General features: G+C 38.6%; 1 protein-coding gene and 1 long non-coding RNA gene across 2 annotated transcripts in view; both read right to left on the minus strand.

Moving 5' to 3' along the window:
- Positions 1–760: 760 nt before the first annotated feature.
- The window catches only part of LOC125177234 (uncharacterized), a 57,628-nt gene continuing 36,264 nt past the window's right edge, over positions 761–22,124 (minus strand). Inside the window, exon 3 of the long non-coding RNA XR_007156540.1 lies at positions 761–882. This is a non-coding gene — a long non-coding RNA (uncharacterized LOC125177234). The remainder of the gene's footprint in view (positions 883–22,124) is intronic.
- Positions 19,587–20,582, minus strand: LOC125177223 (olfactory receptor 52L1). Its single transcript, XM_047879350.1, has one exon. The coding sequence runs from the start codon at positions 20,580–20,582 to the stop codon at positions 19,587–19,589; it is 996 nt and encodes a 331-aa protein (XP_047735306.1).

The raw sequence follows: 22,124 nt of genomic DNA on the forward strand, positions 1-22,124 counted from the left end.
GGTGTGACAAATCTTTTTAAAAACTCTCTTCCATTTGGTGAAATTTTAACTTGCATATATATTTTATATTTCAGAATAACTGTACCAAACATCCTCTGAAAATCTTTGCTGGAATGTTTCTTGAAATTGCATTGACCCTATAAGTTAATTTGAAAACAAGCATCTTTTGTTTTTAACTTTATTTATTTACTTTGAGAGAAAGAGAGAGCTTGAGCAAGCAGGGGAGGGGCAGAGAAAGGGAGAGAGAGAGAATCCGAAGTAGGCTCTGCACTGTCAGTGTGGAACCTGATATGGGGCTCGAACCCACGAATCATGAGATCATGACCTGAGCCGAAGCCAAGAGTCGGACACTTAACTGACTGAGCCATGCTGACACCCCTGAAAACAGACATCTTTAAAATGTTCATGTGTCTTTCATTTACATGGTTTATCTCAACACTTAATCAGGTCTTCACTGTAATACTTTAAGCATAATTTTAAAATAGCATTCTTGTGTATTTAAAGATGCCAATTTCTATAAGTTAATAAGTTTTCTATTACATAAATGGCGGATAATGTCTATTATTTCTAGATTATTTTTGTTGGTATAAAGACAACTATTGATTTTTTTACAGTTTATTATATCTAAATATCTTATTGAACATATAACTACTTCTAAAACTATTAAGTTTACTCATTATATCACATAAAAATAATTATAGTTGAACAATTTTTACTCTGATCCTTAAAACGCTTCTTTCTTCCTTGACTTACTGTGTTGGTCAGGATGTTCTCTTTCACACTGAACAGTAACAGTGATGAGGGCAGGGCATTCAGCTGTGTTCTTCTAGGGGCACTGCCTTTGCCAATGGGAGTTGTCTTCTCCAAGGTTTTGCTCTCCCCCTGGGGAAACCCCCATCCAAAGATGAGTTGATGAGAGAATAAAAGGGTCTGGCACACAAGTCTCAATATAGAAACTCTGAAAATCTATCCAGAGATCCCTATGTAATTATATGAGTCTTGTTTTTGTTTTTTGTTTCCTTAAATATTTTTTAATAGTTTCCACACATGCATGTTAGAGAGCCCTCTGTAGATCTTTGGAATTCTCTTTCTATGCAGTTCTCTCTGCACTAATACTCTACCCTGTGAACTCTAGATACTTTGGCCTTCCCTGATTCCCATGTCCTTTTCCTGAATACAGAAAGACTACCAGACTACACCTAAGTTCACCCTTCCTTCAAAATGTCTTGGAATATCTCTCCAATAAGCTGTAACAATCTTTGTCCAATAAACAGGACATTTGTTTCCTATCTCTCAGGGATCATTGTCTTCCATTTCTTCAGGTCCAGTGTCTTCAGAACCATTATTTCATATACTTTGTCCAATGTTTTGTTGTTGCTTTGGTGAGAGGATAAATCTACTCCTTGTTATTCATTTCAACAAGCTAAAGTTCCTCTCAAGTATGTAAAGTCATGTTGGCCAATCAGATGAAAGCACCATCTAACTTCTGACCCTTCCCTGAGCTCAGGGTTGGATGTGTGACTACATAAGCCCCATACCCTCACCACAAATCAGAAGAGATCTGTTTTATAACTGAAGCCTTAGTATCTTAGGAGACTATGCACCACAATATGCAGACTATGCAGCCCTGGCTGCAGTGTCAGGGCACCGGCAACAGCAGGATCCAGCAGGCATTCCTGGGTGCGGCCAACATTAGGCCATTGCTCAGTCAGCCATTGCTCAGAGAGACCCTCCCGCAGAGGGGTGGAGCAGGTCAAAGCTGCAGTCCTTCGGAAGTAAGGGGCCAGGGAAAACAGCCGCATCTGAGACAAAACTTGGGAGAGAGGTACTACCTGGGGACTGGTCACAGAGAGTGGAAAATGCACCTCTGGGGAAACCTGAGGTCATAGTGATTTGGGGACTACAAAATTCACCTAAGGAATTTGGAGAAAATAGATTTTAGGACTAGATGAAGGACAGTAGTATACACATGATATGTGGGAAACCACATATGTGACTAGTTCAGGACCTTGAAGATTAAGAATGGCATTTAGATTTATTTTTAAGGGAAGAATCTATCAAAATGTTCTTCTTTGTGTGTGGAGACAATAGGATGTATACTCAGAATTAACATGAGCATCTCAGGAAATACCGTGTACCTAGGAATCTTATTTTCCACAGGGTTAAGCAAGGACAGCTCTATGACCAGGCCACCAGGTTAATTATGTTTGGCTCTAAGGAACCCAACTGCTATTTTTACTCATAAGAAGAGAACTTTATGCCAATATTCCTTGAATAAACAAAAACTGGAGATAACAAAATCCACACAATTATCAGTATGCATAGTCATCTTTCCCTCCTTCTCACACATCTCAACACATCCAACTAATAATCAAGTTCTTCTCATTCTTTAAAAAATTTTCTTAAAATATTTTAAACCACATTTTCATACTCTTTATACTTAAAGGAATCAAGCAGTTCTCCAACTCTCCACCTGCTATATACTATATTCCTTTATATCCAATATTTGCAATTTACCAGTCAAGAGATATTGCAAAGACAAGATAATATTTGTTGAAAACAAGAAATCAGTACTCTCAACATTTCGAATGCCTTTAAGAATTTTGGAATCGGGGAGGAGCCAAGATGGTGGAACAACGTGGAAGCTTTTTGTGTGTCTCATGTCCATGAAATACAGCCAGACCAACACTAAACCATCCCACACACCTAGAAAACCAATTGGAAGATTAACACAACAATCTGCACAACCTGAACCACAGAATTCAGCAGATATGCAACACAAAGAGCTGAACTTGGGAAGCAAGAAGGCCTGAAAGGTAGGGAACCGTTATTGCAGGTGGAGAGAGGACAGAAACTGGGGAGGGGGAAAGCATATGGGAAAAGCACCCCTCCCCAAAAGCAGCTGGAGAGAAAGTGGAAATTGGAAACAGCTGCAGGGACTAAACTAAAAAGGGAGAAAGGAGAAAGGAGAGGGTTTAAATTCCATTAAGACTGTAAACAAAGGGAGAGCAAAGTCTACAACTCCACAGCTCAATACCTGGTGGTGCTCTGGGGGGAAAGGTGAATCCCCAGGAACAGAGTGGGGTCCAGGAGGTTCTCAGGCCACACGGGGAAAAGTGGTTCCACTGCTGGAAGGACATTTAGTAGAGACTGTTGAAGCCACCTGGTCCCAGCAGACCCCGGAAGGCAGCCACATTCGCTGGTGCTGGAGCAAGGTTGTGAGGGTGAAGCCTGGTGTCAAATGTGTGTGGCGATTTTCCATGGTGCCTGAAATGCTGCTGCTACACTGTCTCACGATTTTTTTGGGGGGTGGGCTGGCGCCTGGCTGCAATCTCAGGGCACCGGCAACAGCAGGATGCAGCGGGCATTCCTGGGTGCAGCCGACATTAGGCCATTGCTCAGTCAGCCATCGCTCAGAGAGACCCTCCCGCAGAGGGGTGGAGCGTGTCAAAGCTGCAGTCCTTCGGAAGTAAGGAGCCAGGGAAAACAGCCGTATCTGAGACAAAACTTGGGAGAGAGGTACTACCTGGGGACTGGTCACGGAGAGTGGAAAAAGCGGGGAGTGGACGAGAGCTGAAGACGGAGGACCAGTGCGCGACTGCTGATCCAGGAGAACAGACTGGGTGGCTGAGTGGCGCCATTTTTCAACGCTCCCACGCATGTGCACCAACATGCACGGCAACACTCCACCCCAGTAGGCTAGCAGCGCCATCTACTGGAGAGCGGAGCTGTTACACTGGGCCCTGCCTAACTGGGCCAACTTCACTCTTCAAGAACACAAACCTCACCGCCAGCTTAATCTATGGACTATAAAGAGCTACATGGACTGACCTCTAGGGGAAAACGAAGCAATTTCAGTACTACTTCAATCTGTTAACAGGTTCATCTATTCAATTTTTTTTCTCTTTCTCCTTTTTCTCTTTTACAATTCTTTTCTTTTTCTTGAATACAAGAAGAGAAAAAACTCATTTTTATTTTCAATTTTTATTAAAAATATCTGTCTTTGGGGCGCCTGGGTGGCTTAGTCAGTTAAGCGTCCGACTTCAGCTCAGGTGACAATCTCACGGTCCGTGAGTTCGAGCCCCGTGTCGGGCTCTGGGCTGATGGCTCAGAGCCTGGAGCCTGCTTCCGATTCTGTGTCTCCCTCTCTCTCTCTGCCCCTCCCCCGTTCATGCTCTGTCTCTCTCTGTCTCAAAAATAAATAAACGTTAAAAAAATTTTTAAAAAATATATCTGTCTTTCTTATTACTATATTTTTTACTTTTGTGTAGATTTTTTCAAATTCTACTTTACTTCCATCAATTTATTTTAGTCTACTTCAATGTACTCATCTTTTCAAATTTTCAAACAATTTTCTTTTTTCATTCTTTTTCTTTTAATCTTTTTCATTTCTTTTCTCTTTCTTGAATGCAGAAATAGAAAAACTTCATTTTTACTTTCAATTTATTTTAAAAATATTTTTATTTAATTTTTATTATTATATTTTTTGATTTTATGTATATTTTTTCAAATCTATCTTACTCCCATCATTTTATTTCAGTCTACTACAGTGTATTCACTTTTTCAAATTTTCAAACAATTTCTTTTTTTTCTTTTCCATTTTTCTTTTTTTATCTTTTTTCTCTTTTTCGTTTCTTTTCTTTTTTCTTAAACACAGAAAATGAAAAAATTCATATTTCTTTTTAATTTTTATTAAAAATATTTTTCTATAATTTTTTCTACTATATTCTCTACTTTTATGTATTGTAGTCTACTTTAGTGTATTTATTTTTTCAAATTCTCAAACGATTTCCTTTTTTTTTCTTTTCTCTCCCTCCCTTTTATTCTTTTTGTTTGTTTGTTTCTCTAATCTGTCAAACCACTTTCTACACTCACACCAAAACACACCTGGATCTAGCATCATCTATTCGATTTGGTGTGGGAGTGTTTTTAATTTTTAATTTTAATATTTTTTAATTTTAATTTTCTTAATTTCAATTTTTCTACCTCATTAATTCTTTTTCTCCCTTCAAAATGACAAAACAAAGGAATTCACCCCAAAATAAAGAGCATGAAGAAATGACAGCCAGGGATTTAACCAACACAGACACAAGCAAGATGTCTGAACCAGAATTTAGAATCATGATAATAAGAATACTAGCTGGAGTCAAAAATAGATTAGAATCCTTTTCTGCAGAGATAAAACAAATGAAAAATAGCCAGAATGAAATTAAAAATGCTATAACTGAGCTGCAATCATGGATGGATGCAGCGGCGGCAAGGATGGACGAGGCAGAACAGAGAATCAGTGATATAGAGGAAAAACTTATAAAGAATAATGAAGGACACAAAAACAGAGATGAAGGCAAAAGAGCACGATTTAAGAATTAGAGAAATCAGTGACTCGTTAAAAAGGAACAACATCAGAATCATAGGGATCCCAGAGGAGGAAGAGAGAGAAATAGGGGTAGAAATGTTATGGGAGCAAATCATAGAGAAAAACCTTCCTAACCAGGGAAAGACACAGATATCGAACTCCAGGAAGCACAGACGACTCCCATTAGATTCAACAAAAAACCAACCATTAACAAAGCATATCATAGTCAAATACACAATATACTCAGGCAAGGAGAGAATCATGAAAGCAGCAAGGGAAAAAAAGTCCCTAACCTACAAGGGGAGACAGATCAGGTGTGCAGCATACCTATCCACAGAAACCTGGCAGGCCAAAAAGGACTGGAAGGATATATTCAGTGTGCTGAACAGAAAAATATGCAGCCAAGAATTCTTTATCGAGCAAAGGCTGTCATTCAAAATAGATGGAGAGATAAAAAGTTTCCCAGACAAACAAAAAGTAAATGAGTTTGTGACCACTAAACCAGCCTGCAAGAAATCTTAAGGGAGACTCTCTGAGGGGAGAAAAGGTAAATATATTTATATATATTTTATATATTTATATACATATATATATACATGTGTATATATGTGTGTATACATGTGTATATACATGTATATACACCAAAAGAAACAAAAGATTAGAAAGGACCAGAGAAAACCACCAGAAACTCCAACTCTACAGCATCATAATGGCAATAAATTCATATCTTTCAGTACTCAGTCTAAACGTCAATGGACTCAATGCTCCAATCAAAAGACATTAGTATAACAGAATGGATAAGAAAACAAGATCCATATATATGCTGTTTACAAGAGACCCACTTTAGACCTAAAGATACCTACAGATTGAAAATAAGGGATGGACAACCATCTATCATGCTAATGGTCAAAAAAAGAAAGCCAGAGTAGCCATACTTATATCAGACAATCTAGACTTTAAAATAAAGACTGTATCAAAAGTTGCAGAAGGGCATTATATCATAATCAAGGGGTCTATCCACCACAAAGACCTAACAATTGTAAACATTTATGTGCCAAATGTGGCAGCACCCAAATATATTAATCAATTAATCACAAACATGAAGAAACTCATCGATAGTAATACCATAATAGTAGGAGACTTCAACACCCCACTCACAGCAATGGACACATCATCTAATCAAAAAATCAACAAGAAAACAATGGCTTTCAATGACACATTGGACCAGATGGACTTAACAGATATATTCAGAACATATCATCCTAAAGCAGCAAAATATACATTCTTCTCCAGTGCACATGGAAAGTTCTCCAGAATAGACCATACACTGGGACACAAATCAGCCCTAAGTAAGTACAAAAAGATCGAGATTATACCATGCGTATTTTCAGACCACAATGCTATGAAACTCGAAATCAACCACAAGAAAAAATTTGGAAAGGTAACACATACTTGGAGAGTGAAGAACATCCACTAAAGAATGAATGGGCTAACCAAGCAGTTAAAAAGGAAATTAAAAAGTATATGGAAGCCAATGAAAATGATAACACCACAACCCAAAACTTCTGGAACGCAGCAAAGGCAGTCATAAGAGGAAAGTATATAGCAATCCAGGCCTTCCTAAAGAAGGAAGAACGTACACAAGAAGGTCTCAGATACACAACCTGACCTTACACCTTAAAGAGCTGGAAAAAGATCAGCAAATAAAACACAAAACTGGCAGAAGACAGGAACTAATAAAGAGTAGAGCAGAAATCAATGCTATTGAAACCAAAGAAACAGAACAGATCAATGAAACCAGAAGCTGGTTCTTTGACAGAAATAAGAAAATTGATAAACCACTAGCCACTTTGATCAAGAAGAAAAAGGAAAGGAGCCAAATAAATAAAACCAAGAATGAAAGAGGAAAGATCACAACCAACACAGCAGATATAAAAACAATAATAAGAATATTATGAGCAATTATATGCCAATAAAATGGGTAATCTGGGGGCGCCTGGGTGGCGCAGTCGGTTAAGCGGCCGACTTCAGCCAGGTCACGATCTCGCAGTCTGTGAGTTCGAGCCCCGCGTTGGGCTCTGGGCTGATGGCTCAGAGCCTGGAGCCTGTTTCCGATTCTGTGTCTCCCTCTCTCTCTGCCCCTCCCCCGTTCATGCTCTGTCTCTCTCTGTCCCAAAAATAAATAAACGTTGAAAAAAAAATTTTTTTTAAAAAAAGGGTAATCTGGAAGAAATGGACAAATTCCTAGAAACATATACACTACCAAAACTGAAGCAGGAAGAAATAGAAAATTTGAACAGACCCATAACCAGTAAGGAAATTGAATTAGTAATCAAAAATCTGCCAAAAACAAGAGTCCAGGGCCAGATGGCTTTCCAGGGGAATTATACCAAATATTTAAGGAAGAGTTAACACGTATTCTCTTGAAGCTGTTCCAAAAAATAGAAATGGAGGAAAACTTCCAAACTCTTTCTATGAAGCCAGCATTACCTTGATTCCAAAACCAGACAGAGACCCCATAAAAAGGGGAACTACAGACCAATTTCCCTGATGAGCATGGATGCAAAAATTCATAACAGTCGTAGTAGCCAACCGGATCCAACAATACATTTAAAAAATTATTCACCACGACCAAGTGGGATTTATACCTAGGATGCAGGGCTGGTTCAATATCCACAAAACAACATGATTCATCACATCAATAAAAGAAAGGACCAGAACCTTATGATCCTCTCAATAGATGCAGAGAAAGCATTTGACAAAATACAGCATGCTTTCTTGATAAAAACCCTCAAGAGGGGCGCCTGGGTGGCGCAGTCGGTTGGGCGTCCGACTTCAGCCAGGTCGCGATCTCGCGGTCCGTGAGTTCGAGCCCCGCGTCAGGTTCCGAGCTGATGGCTCGGAGCCTGGAGCCTGTTTCCGATTCTGTGTCTCCCTCTCTCTCTGCCCCTCCCCCGTTCATGCTCTGTCTCTCTCTGTCCCAAAAATAAATAAATGTTGAAAAAAAAATTAAAAAAAAAAACCCTCAAGAAAGTAGGGATAGAAGGATCATACCTCGAGATCATAAAAGCCATATGAGTGACCCAATGCTAATATCATCCTCAATGGGGGAAAACTGACAGCTTTATCCCTAAGGTCAGGAACAAGACAGGGATGTCCACTCTCGCCACTGTTATTCAACATAGTATTGGAAGTCTTAGCCTCTGCAATCAGACAACACAAAGAAATAAAAGGCATCCAAATCAGCCACAAGGAGGTCAAACTTTCACTCTTCACAGGTGACATGATACTCTATATGGAAAACCCAAAAGATTCCACCAAAAACTGCTAGAATTGATCGGTTGCATTCCTATACACCAACAATAAAGTGACAGAAAGAGAAATCAAGGAATCGATCCCATCTACAGTTGCACCAAAACCCATAAAATACCTAGGAATAAATCTAACCAAAGAGGTGAAAAATCTATACACGGAAAACTATAGAAAGCTTACGAAAGAGATTGAAGAAGACACAAAAAATGGAAAAGATTCCATGCTCCTAGATAGGAAGAACAAATATTGTGAAAATGTCGATACTACCCAAAGCAATCTACATATTCAAAGCAATCCGTATCAAAATAACACCAGCCTTCTTCACAGAGCTAGAACAAATAATCTTAAAATTTGTATGGAACCAGAAAAGACCCTGAATAGCCAAAGCAATCTTGAAAAAGAAAACCAAAGCAGGAGGCATCACAATCCCAGACTTCAAGCTATACTACCAAGCTGTAATCATCAAGACAGTATGGTACTGGCACAAGAACAGACACTCAAATCAATGGAACAGAATAGAGAACCCAGAAATGGACCCACAAACATATGGCCAACTAATCTTTGACAAAGCAGGAAAGAATATCCAATGGAATAAAGACAGTGTCTTCAGCAAATGGTGCTGGGAAAACTGGACAGTGACATGCAGAAGAATGAACCTGGTCCACTTTCTTACACCATACACAAAAATAAACTCAAAACGGATGAAAGACCCCAATGTAAGACAGGAAGCCATGAAAATCCTTGAGGAGAAAGCAGCCAAAAACCTCTTTGACCTTGGCCGCAGCAACTTCTTACTCAACACGTCTCTGGAGGCAAGGGAAACCAAAGCAAAAATGAATACTGGGACCTCATCAAAATTAAAATCTTCTGCACAGAAAAGGAAACTATCAGCAAAACTAAAAGGCAACCGACAAAATGGGAGAAGATATTTGAAAATGACATATCAGATAAAGGGTTAGTATCCAAAATCTATAAAGAACTTATCAAACTCAACACCCAAAAAACAAATAATCCAGTGAAGAAGTGGGCAAAAGACATAAATAGACACTTCTCCAAAGAAGCCATCCAGATGGCCAACCGACACATGAAAAAATGCTCCACATCATTCATCATCAGGGAAATACAAATCAAAACCACAATGAGATACCACCTGATACCTGTCAGAATGGCTAACATTAACAATTCAGGCAACAACAGATGTTAGCAAAGATGTGGAAAAAGAGGATCTCTTTTGCATTGTTGGTGGGAATGCAAGCTGGTGTAGCCACTCTGGAAAACAGTATGGAGGTTTCTCAAAAAACTAAAAATAGAACTACCCTGCGACCCAGCAATTGCACTACTAGGCATTTGTCCAAGGGATACAGGTGTGCTGTTTCAAAGGGACACGTGCCCCGCCATGTTTATAGCAGCACTAGCAACAATAGCCAAAGTACAGAAAGAGTCCAAATGTCCATCGGTGGATGAATGGATAAAGAAGATGTGGTATATATATACAATAGAGTATTACTCGGCAATCAAAAAGAATTTAATCTTGCCATTTGCAACTACGTGGAAGGAACTGGAGGGTATTATGCTAAGTGAAATTAGTCAGTCAGAGAAAGACAAAAGTCATATGACTTGACTCATATGAGGAATTTAAGAGACAAAACAGATGAACATAAGGGAAGAGAAACAAAAATAATATAAAAACAGTGAGGGGACAAAACAGAAGAGACTCATAAATATGGAGAACAAACTGAGGGTTACTGGAGGGTGTGTGGGGGGAGGATGGGCTAAATGGATAATGGGCACTAAGGAATCTACTCCTGAAATCATTGCTGCACCATATGCTAACTAATTTGGATATAAACTTAAAAAAAATTTCTTAATAAAAATAAATAAATAATAAATGAAAAAAAAAAAGAATGAGGAAAAAGTCCTCTGTTCTCACTCTTCTTGTGACTCAGCCTCTGTGGGCCTAGCACGACATGGGCTTTCCTCCCTTAACCCTGAAACTTACCAGTGACACAACAGATTGAGTCCTACTTAAGGAGTCAACTGCCTGTATCCAGTAACCAGAACCAGAGCTGCTTCCTGGGCTCTGATGAAAAAATCTAGAAGGTTTTATGATCTGCAGTCAATTCCTCACGTTGTTCCACCTCCTTTTCCAAACCATCTGAGAACAGTCTTAGTTTGGGTTACTGGGACCATGGGGCTGATGAGCTGGATCTCATAGGAACCTGAATCTCACTTTAACTTGTGGTGCTACTGGGTGCCAGTAGTTGTGATGTGAGGGACAGGATTTGAAACTGACTTGAAATTCAAATCTATATCAATCTGCTCAACTTCATAGGCCATCCTCTTAAACATTATAACACTTTCAATATCCTGAAATGTTATATTGAGCTTTTCCAGAATTTCTCAATGAAACTATACTACTTCCTGTTTTTTATATTATCCTGAATTCAACTCTGCTGTTTAGTGTCTGCATGGATTTGGGCAACTAATTTACACTATGCAAATCTCAGCCATTCACTAAATATTTACTTATTATCAAACATATGGCCAGCACTAGGATAGTCACAGGGATAAAAATGCGAACAAAGTAGTCAAGGTCATTGCCTTTATTAAGATTCCTTTACAGTAATCACATTACATTATATCAGTAGTTTCCCATTGCCTATAAAATGAAACTAGCTTTCTTAATACGGGCTACTCAACACTAAACATTAACTGGGTGGCTAGATCCATGTCAGTTTTCTTCCCCATTAATGTGGTGTCTCATACCATGTTTAGAATGTAGTAGAATCAACACATTTTTACCTAATTAGTGAAATCAAGGTCATACATAATCTGACCCCTTTCTACCTCTCCAGTGTATTTAGAACCACTTTTCTGAGCAGGCAATTACTCCAGTCACAAACATTACTGAATACCTTTTGGGGTTTATGATGATTAAATTAATGTAAAACCGCTCAGATTTATTGTGTGATTTTTTTTTTCTCCTTTACCAAAGATAAAGAAAAAGGAAGGAATGTAAAGATTTCTGTTTAGGTTTTTTTTTAATCATTTCTGTTTCTTTACTAATATTCTCGTTTTCTTAATGCACTGTTAATCTAATTGTTTGGTTGTATGTCTATGTGTTCTTGTAGTTCACTGAACTTCTTTAAAAGGATTGTTCTGAATACTTTGTCAAACAGTTCATAGTTAAGATCACTATTTTCTTAGGGTCAGTTATTGGAGCTTTATTAGATTTCTTTGGGATCCTAGTATCCTTGCATTGCTATCTGTGCATTGGAGTAAGCAATGTCCTTTCCATACTCTACAGGTTTGCTTCAGAAGGGTAAGACCTATACCAATCAGCTTAGCTTTCTGTACAGGACAGATCAGCTGGTAGCAACAGTGGCCAGGCAAGGCTTACTATTGTGATTGGGTGGATCCATTGTCCAGACTTTCCGGTTAGGTAGCCCACAGACTACCTAAATCTTCAACTGCTTCAACTCTTCAACCTGCTCCTCAACTGGGCAGAGTTACTGGCTGGGCTCCCTGCTTGGGCAAGGCCACAGGATATGCTCAATAATCAGTCAGGGTCATAGGCTAAGGGAGACAATAGGCTAGGCTCCAAGGCTAGACTAGGCCCAGGGTCACTGTTAGGTTATGCAGGTCAGAGGCTATACTCAACAGTTTCACAGGTCTGCTGGCTTTCTGTTTGTTTAAAGTGTTTTTTTTTTAATCATTTTTTAATCACCTTATCATTTTATCATTCTTTTTAAAATCTTTTTTTTTTTTTTATCATTTAACCAGGACAAGACTTCCTGGTCATGCACTGGAACCTACACTCAACAGTGAGTGGGGCTATGGATTTGCTTCCCTGTCTGGATGGGGTCATAGAATAGACTCCAAGACTGGTAATGCCTATTGGTTGGGGTCCTAAATCAGGAAGAACTGCCAACTGAGCTCACTGCCAGATGGAGCTGAGCCATGAGCTCAGCTTTGCAGGTGGACTGACCACTGCCTGAGATCTCTACTCAGGTTCCATTACAGCAGGAAGGCTGTCCTCCAGCATCTGAGCACTGGTTGCCAGAAAACTCTGCCCCCTTTTCCATCTCTGTCTGATGCCCAGTGATCAAGCCATGCAGATTAACTCATGATCCTTATGAGACAAGACCTGAGTGGGCCTCCCAGAAAGCATCCTGCAAAGTTGATGGAGCTGGATGTCCACACTGGGCTCTCCTTTCCCACTAGAGGAACTGGACAGGCCTTCTCAGAGCAGTGCTGTGCTGCCCTGGGAGAGAGGCAAAGCAGGCAAAGTGAAACCTCTACTCTTACTCTTCTAATGCAGTCTTTCTGGGTCTTTGTGGTCCAGGAGGATGCCTTGGGTTACGGGATTAATGGTGTCTTATCTATGATAGTTGCTAGTTGGTCTTCTTGTGAACGGGATTAAAGTCGAGCAACTTCTGTTGCCATCTTGATATCATCTCCCTTTCTGTTTTTCTTTGATAAGTGTTATTAGGGCTTTATCGATTTGATTGATCTTTGCAAAACATTGACTTTAAAATTTCTTGATTTTCTTTATTTCTGTTTTCAATTTTATTGATCCAACTTTTATTTTTTATATTTTTTAATTTTTTAAGTTTATTTATTTTGAGAGTGTGTATACACACACATGCATGCGAATGAAGGAAGGACAGAGAGAGAGGGGGAGAGAAAGAATCCCAAGCAGGCTCCACACTGTCAGTGCAGAGACCACTGGGGCGCTGGATCCCAAGAACCACAAGATCATGACCTGACTCAAGATAAAGAGTCAGATGCTCAACCAACTGAGCCATCCGGGCACCCTGATCCTATCTTAATCTTAACTAATTCCTTATTCTTTTTTTTACCTTAGGCTTAATTTATTTTCCTTTTTCTAAATTCTTGTCACCTTAGATAATTGATACTAAGTCTTTATTTTCTAATATAAGCATTTAAAAACATAATTTTTCCTCTATATTCTCTTTATCTGCATTCGCACAATTTTATTATATGTCATTATCAGTTACTTTGAAATATTTTCTAACATTCTCTATAATTTCTTATTTGAGCCATGAATTATTTAGATATATGTTATTTAATTTCTAAGTGTTTGTGCTAGGAATTTATCCAAGGGATACAGGAGTGCTGATGCATAGGGGCACTTGTACACCAATGTTTATAGCAGCACTTTCAACAATAGCCAAATTATGGAAAGAGCCTAAATGCCCATCAACTGACAAATGGATAAAGATGTGGTTTATATATACAATGGAATACTACTTGGCAATGAGAAAGAATGAAATCTGGCCATTTGTAGCAAAGTGGATGGAACTGAAGAGTATTATGATAAGAGAAATAAGTCAGACAGAGAAAGATATGTTTTCACTCACATGTGGATCCTGAGAAACTTAACAGAAGTCCATGGAGGAGGGGAAGGGGAAAAAAATTTACACAGAGGGAAGGAGGCAAACCATAAGATACTCAAATACTGAGAACAAGCTGAGGGTTGATGGAGGGGGGTGGGGGAAAGGGGAAAGTGGGTGATGGGCATTGATGAGGGAACCTGTTGGGATGAGCACTGGATGTTGTATGGAAACCAATTTGACAATAAATTATATTTAATATAAATCATGAATGTAAATATAAAAAAATGTCTATGTGTTTGGGGTTTTTCATGACATCTTATTATTATTGTTTTCTAATATAATTACATGTTGGTAAGAGAATATACTGTGTAATTTTTTTATTCTTTCAAAATTTATTCAGACATAATTTATGACCCAGTGCCAAGAAAGTGTCCTCTACCTCCTCACATTTCCCATCCCCCATGTAACATTTTCAACCTCACCCAAAGAACATGAAAAGAGTCATCTACTGCCTATTGGGGAAGAACTTTATTTCCTCCACTCCACTTCCAGAGCAAGGCTTTTCTTCCTCGCATCACAAGACAGAAGTAATAGGAGTGAAAGTTCCTGCTCTATCTTTCCCCCTCTCCTCTCCCTTGTTTTCTTTTCCATATGGGAAGAAGGATCACCAATACAATTGGACAGGAATCGTTGGGAGCAGTGGGTGGAGTTCATGCATCTCAAACATAGGAAATATGTTCTGTCTGTTTTACTGCCAACCTGGAGGATCTGTAAGTACAGCAATGGACTCTCTTGTTTTGTATCCAAGTATCATAAATTCACCTGGATAGAGCTTATGATGTCTTTCATGGACAGAATTCTGAAACCAACCATTCTTTTTGCATTTTACATTCCACTATGGCTTCATCCAATTTATGGAGAGTCTACAATCCTCCTTGCAAATTACTGGGTATTTGCATTGGAACGAAATTTTCAAATAAAATCTCACCATATCTGAGCAAAGGGAGGGAGTGGTTGGAGTGTTAGGACCTAAAATTTAGGGAATGAAATTGATGGCCTCCTTTTTGTCCTCAGATCTCACCTTCATTTTCTAATCATAACTTACCAGAAAGCCAAGCATATGACATTTATTAGGTCCTAACTATTCTCACTTTAATCCCTCTTTAATTCCTTGTGGGCATTCTCCACTGCTAGGAATGCAGAGGGGATAAGCAGTGAGAAATCTGCATTTTCCATCTTTAACAGCACTCCTGAGCTTTCTCCTCTCAGGGAGGCACTCTGTTTCTCTCAGGTGAGGAGCAGCTAATTCTTGGATGGAAAATCTGTCCCACTAGTCCTAAACAGAAAATCACATAAAAAATTAATAAAAGGAAAAAAAATTCACTGTGTGACGTTTGTGCACTGGTTGAATCTAGTATCACAAATAATTATTGAGGATGTTTGTTATGCTGAGGAGTAGGTCAGACACTTGGAGTTGAAAAGTAAATTGGAGTCTAGTCTAACATGGGACATATACAACACAAGTAATGTTACAAAATTACACTGAAATTGTAATAGTTCTGATTCAAGATATTGGACTGACAACATGATTTACTCCCCCCTCCCCTCAAAGTTATCATACTTTTTTATACCCACCCCCAAATCCTACCTATGGAAATCACCAATTTGTTCTCATTTCTGAGTTTTGTTTTTTTCAGATTTTACATACAGTATTTGTCTTTCACTGACATATTTCACTTTGCATAATGCCCTCAAGTTCCATCCACGTTGTTGGAAATGACTGATTTCCTTTTTTATGAGTGAATATTACTCTATTGTGTGGGTATATATACAACTATGTATATATACCACATTTTTGTTATTCATTCACAATATATACATACATCACAATATATATACATATATGTGTATACCACAATATATGTACTACAGTAATATACCATGTCTCACACACACACACACACACACACACACACACACACACACACACACACATACACATATATAACACTATATATCTCACATTTTTGTTATTTATTCATCTGTTGAGGAACACTTAGGCTATTTCCATTTCTTGGCTGTTATAAAATATGCTGCACATGTAACCTAAGGATGCAGATATCTCTTTGAGATAGTGATTTCACTTCCTTTGAATATACCTAGAAGTGAGATTGCTGAAATATATGGCAGTTCTACTTTTATTGTTTTGAGGAACCTCTATGTTGCTTTCCACAGTAGCTGCACCAATTTACATTCCCACTAACAGTCCACAAGAGTTTCTTTTTTCCACATCCTTGCCAACACTTGTTATCTCTTGTCTTCTTGATGATAGCCATTTTAATAGATACGAGGTGATAGCTCATCGTGGTTTTGATTTGCATTTCCCTGATGATCAGCGATGCTGAGCACCTTTTCATGTACCTCTTGGACATTTGTATAACTTTTTTGGAAAAATGTCTATTCAGCACCTCTGCCCACTTATAATTGGACTGTTTGGCTTTTTGCTATTAAGTCATATAAGATCTTCATATAATTTGGATATTAACCCATCATCAGATATATGATTTGCAAATATTTTCTATATTCTATAGATTGTCCTTTCATTTTGTTGATGGCTTTCTTGCTATACAGAAGATTTTTAGTTAGTCTAACGTTCTACTACTTGTTTATTTTGGCCTTGGATGCTTTTTCTTAAGGTGTGAAACCCAAAAATTCTTTATGAAGACTGATGTCAAAAAGTTTACCCCCTATGTCTCCTTCTGGGAGTTTTATGGTTTCAGGTTTTACATTCAGACCTAAATGGTCTTTAATCCATTTTGAGTTGACTATTGTGTATGGTGTAAGATAGGGATCCAGTTTCATTCTCCCACATGTAAATATCCAGTGCTCCCAACATTATATATTGAAGACATTATCCTTCTATCATTGCATATTTGTGACTACTTTATTATAATTAAATTATACATATATGCATGAGTTTATTTCTAGGAACTCTGATCTGTTCCACTGATCTATGTGTCAGTTTTTATGTCAATACCATATTGTTTTGATTACTATAGCTCTGTGATGTAGTTTGAAATCTAATAACTAAAAAGACACAACAGTAAGAATAATTCAATAAAATTACCAGATTTGGGGAATTGTTCTAGGGTTGGATCATACATTTTCAAATATTTCTGGAACTTATAAGTCAGATCGTATTAACTTTATAAACACCAGAATGAAGAAATCTGCAAACCAGTGTAGGTATGTATGTGTGGAGAGTAGACTTATGAGTTAGGAAAAGGAATGGGTTACAGCTTGATACAGACCTGAGAATTGTTCTTATTACGAGATTCAAGAAATAACACAAGCTTGGAATCAATAGAACTGATAAATTGAAATTTTAGAAATTGAAAGGAATCCTTTAGTGAACTGATGAGGGAATTGTTCTTGTATTGCCAGGGCAGCTGTGTCAGTACAGTCTTTTCTGCACAATATGTGACAATAAATCTAAATCCAAAAAGCCAGTGCTAACATTAAGCTGAATGGCTATGAATCTAAACATTTAAATATTTTCATAATATTGATAAATGTTTGGCACAGGTGAGCAAGGAAATCAGGGAAGGCACAAATAAACACTGCTAGGTATAAAATAGGGGATATACTATAACCACAGTAGAAAATAAAACAATAAGATATGATATGAATATTTTCTGATAGTAAACTTCAATGACAGCAAACAAACAGATATTGAGGCCAAAAAAAGGTTTAAAATCTTTCAAACGGAAATTCTAAAAGACATCCTTCAAGCATAATACATATCCCATTTAGATGATCTGAGATTTAAAAAAAATCTACTTTTTAGCCTATAGGTTAGTCACCACCAAAAAGATTCTCCAAAATATAGTGGGGGTTTAACCCAGATACAAGTTTCTATCTCAGGTTTAAGTCAGGGTTGGTGGCCCAGACAGCTTCGGGAACACAGGCTCTTCTACAGTGTTGTTCTGCCATCTTCAGTACATTTTTCCATCTTGTGATCCAAGAAGCTCTTCAGATCCCACCATCATACCCACATCCCAAAAATCCACAAATAGTGTAAATGGGATGAGAGAACAAACAGCTACTTTGAATAAAACAAAGTAAACAAAGTACCTAAACAAAGTACCGCTAGAGCCAACATAGTTGTTTTCTAGTGAATGGGATACAACATACACCACAACCTGGACTTCCTCAGGACAACTCACCAGAGTTCAAGTCCTGTGCCTACAACCAATGTGATGAGAACGTGTAATTGTTCCCACAATAAGAACTCATACAATTCCTCCCTAATTCACCCATGTGTGTGCACCAAACTGAAGACTTCATACTTAAGTCTCTGTACCTGAAAACTATTAGGAGTGAAATTTACCAAGAAAGGAGAAACTGGAACACTAACTCATCCATTCCCCCCCCTTTTGACCACTATGGAGTCCATTGATAGAGCCCTCTCAACACCAGAGCATCCTACCTCAAAGCAGCAGTGACTTGCTTCCTCCAGAACAGGACAAAATGTGCTACCTTTTAGGAACACAAAAGAGTTTAAGCCAGATTTTAGGGCACATCCAACAAACAGGATGCAATACACCAATTGTAACAATCTTCTTACAAGTTTTACCCAGTTCCTGTTACCAAAAAAGTGGGGACGGGGGTCTAACTGACATCATTCCATATCCACATTTCAGAAATAGAAATTCTTTCAAGTGCCAAAACTACATCTACATGTATTAATAAAGCTTTGTTTACCAGTATCAGACTCTAGCACATTTTGTAGTTATTAAATAATATTAATATATGGGTGTTTAACTTTGTTAAATTAAGACTTACAAAACATACATACATTCAATACTGGTCTTATTCCTTCTTTACCCTAATAAAAAATATGAATAAATTAAAAAGACTGACCTTTTTAAAAAGAAATGCACTCTACAATATACATTTCTTCCTTGAAAATAGTGTTTGTATCTCATTTTTCTAAGAACCCATTACCATGTCTCCCTACCTAGGTTAATTTAAATATGTGAGTAAGAGTCATACTGTAATAAAAAGGTGTTTCCTGACATATTGATAGTATCAAATGGTTAGAGACAGACTCTGTTGCTACATGGAAGCTGAGTGACCTAGAGCTCATAGCAATAACATTGAGGGTGTGAAGACACTCTAAAACTAAAACAAAGAAGAGGCTGGGACTTCCCATTCCCTTACTTGATGATGTTCCACAATCATTGGGTGAAGGCAGAAAAAAATGGCATGTCCAAAGATATATCTTTTCTCCACTTCTCAAGTCCCCTTGATAGAGGAATAGAGAAATGTTAGAATCAGAAGCAAAACAAAGGATAAGAAAATAATAAAAAATCCAGCTATTCAGGGAGTCCAAACAGTGATGGAGCCAAGTGCCCAGGGGTGTTCTTTGCCATGAGATAGCAGGACTAGAAGGACCCCTCACTGTGCAATGGTCTCTACCCACATAGCTTAGACCAGCCATGGACTCCAGGCAGTACCTTTGACAGGAGCCTCAGAAAATAATAACTGGGATGTGTTCAGATCCATCCTTTTAGGGAGAATACCCTGAGTACTCGCTGGCGGATCTGCTGAGTCTTCACCCCATAGACAAGAGGATTGAGTGCAGGTGGCACGAGGAGGTAGAGTGTGGCCAGAAGAACATGGACATGATGGGGTACATGGTGGCCAAAGCGGTGAGTGAGGAAAGAGAACATTCCAGGAACATAGAAGATCAGGATGACACAAATGTGAGACCCACATGTGCTAAAGGCCTTAAGTCGGGCCTCACCCCCTGGTACTTTCAGCACTGTCTGGAGGATGAAGGCATAGGAAATACCAATGGCCACGACATCTAGCCCAACCACAAGCAGGGCCACTGCCAACCCATAAGCTCGGTTCACTGTGGTTTCTGAGCAGGCAAGTTTCACCACAGCCATATGTTCACAATAGGCATGGCCTATGACGGTGGCCTGGCAGAAGATAAGTCTCCGCAACAGGATAGGGAAGGGGAGGAGGAGGAGTAACCCCCGTACCAGCACTGCCATTCCAATGCGCCCTATGATCCCTGGATGCAAGATGGTGGAATGGTGCAGAGGGTGACAAATGGCTACATAGCGATCCAGAGCCATGGCCACAAGCACACCTGACTCCATGGAAGAGAACGCATGGATGAAGAACATTTGGGTCAGGCAGACAGTGTACCCAATCTCATGGGCATGAACCAGGAGCACTGCAAGGGTTTTGGGTGCAGTGGAGGATGCCAGCACCAGGTCAATGCCAGAGAGCATGGCCAGAAAGAGGTACATAGGCTGGTGCAAGGATGGGTCAGTCCAGATGATAAAGATGATGGTGACATTGCCCATTACAGCAAAGAGATAAAGGACACTCAGCGGCATTGCTATCCAGTGCTGGCTTTCCTCTAAACCGGGGATGCCCATCAGGAAAAAAGAAGGCTGCAGTAGCCTCCAGCTGGAATTACTAAGGGCCATCGTCAATGGCTTAGAGAAGGAAGAGAGAAAAGAAACAAAAATCATGATTTCTCCACTGCTGGGGGGTTATCACAGTGTCTACCTCTGGCTACCACCTTCATGAGAAGAGAGAACCTGAAAGTGAAACACACAAGAATAAAGTGAGATACAAAGAAGAGAATCCCCTGTTCTTGAGATAATGTCTTTAAGGTGAGACATCCACATGCCTGAATTAAGATAGGTCTACTTTCATTTACAGGTAAGAGTAATCATGCTGCTTAGAGATGTCTAAACTACCATTCAATGACTTCTAATTTGGAATGTCCACTTGAATGGATCCTCTATATCACCTCTTGCCATTACTGAACACAATAAATCAATCTGTTATTTTTTTAAGTATTTTCCCTCAGTTTCCATGACACAGCACTCTACTGTGTTCCTCCTATGTCCTCCATCCCAACACCTTCTCCATCTATCTGTTCACTATATGTTATTGATTCCAGGGCTTCATCTTCTACTCCCTTCCCAGTTCTGTACATTTTCTCTGACTGAGTTCATGATTTACAATATTTTAATCATATATACTTTATTTTCTTCCAAATCTAGGTTTCTAAGTCAAATACCTTTCTGAAATGCAAATTCACTTTCCATTTGCTTACTAAATATTTATACCACACATGCAACATATTCAAGACTGAATTAACTCTACTTTCAGAAACCTGAAATGGTCCTTATTCATTCTTATCTCTCATCCCTTTTACATTTTCACAGTTCCTGCTGACTAAATGTTTAACTCCTTAATATTCACTCATTCTTCTCAACCCCAGTATCACTGACTAGTGCACACTCGTAACTTTTATCACCTGGAATATTTCCTTAGATCTCTTTGACTTTGATTTCATACCCTTCAAACCAGTCTCCACTCTGTAGTCAGAGGGTTTTTCCTAACATGCAGATGTCATCTTGTCACTTCTGAGGTTAAAATCCTTAGTCCATTTAATCCATGAAATAAAATCACACATTTCAAACTAGTATACAAAGTTTTCAAAGGTTAACTCATATACATTATCTTAAATCAATTATAGTTAGCATTATTATTAACATTTATAAGAAAAGATTATGAGATCAGTGGCCTCTTTCCTTTTTACTTGTCCACATGGATCTGTTTCTTTATCTCAAATTTGTGCTATATCTATCTCTTACCACAAAGTAATTCAATGTTTCTGAAACCCCCATATTAGCAAGTAGTACCAATTAAATAAGTGTTCTGTTTAACTTTCCCAATGTGACTCACTTCTTGGGCATTAAAATTAAACACTTGATATTGGATGTGTTTGCATATATGTTTGTCTTAAAAGACAGACACAGTCTAAAAAATAATTATATTTTTCTACCAAAAGGAAAGGTTCACATGTATATGTATATATAAAAAGAGTTATGAAAGACTCAGCTCCTTCAGATTATTCATCTATAGATCACTCTGAGTATCTTTCTTATGAACCAGTGAGGACTATAGTATTGTTCCAAACTTTTGAACATGGCAGCTACAAAACCTGAAATGCCAGATGGGCACTTAACTCTCAGTCTTTGTTTTCCTTTCAGATTCAA

Source organism: Prionailurus viverrinus, chromosome D1 (assembly GCF_022837055.1).
Source record: "Prionailurus viverrinus isolate Anna chromosome D1, UM_Priviv_1.0, whole genome shotgun sequence".
In the NCBI taxonomy this organism is placed as follows: Eukaryota; Metazoa; Chordata; class Mammalia; order Carnivora; family Felidae; genus Prionailurus; species Prionailurus viverrinus.

What these genes read in the sequence shown, in the direction of transcription:
- LOC125177223 (XM_047879350.1), bottom strand. Translation starts at nt 20,582, where the DNA reads ATGATTTTTGTTTCTTTTCTCTCTTCCTTCTCTAAGCCATTGACGATG.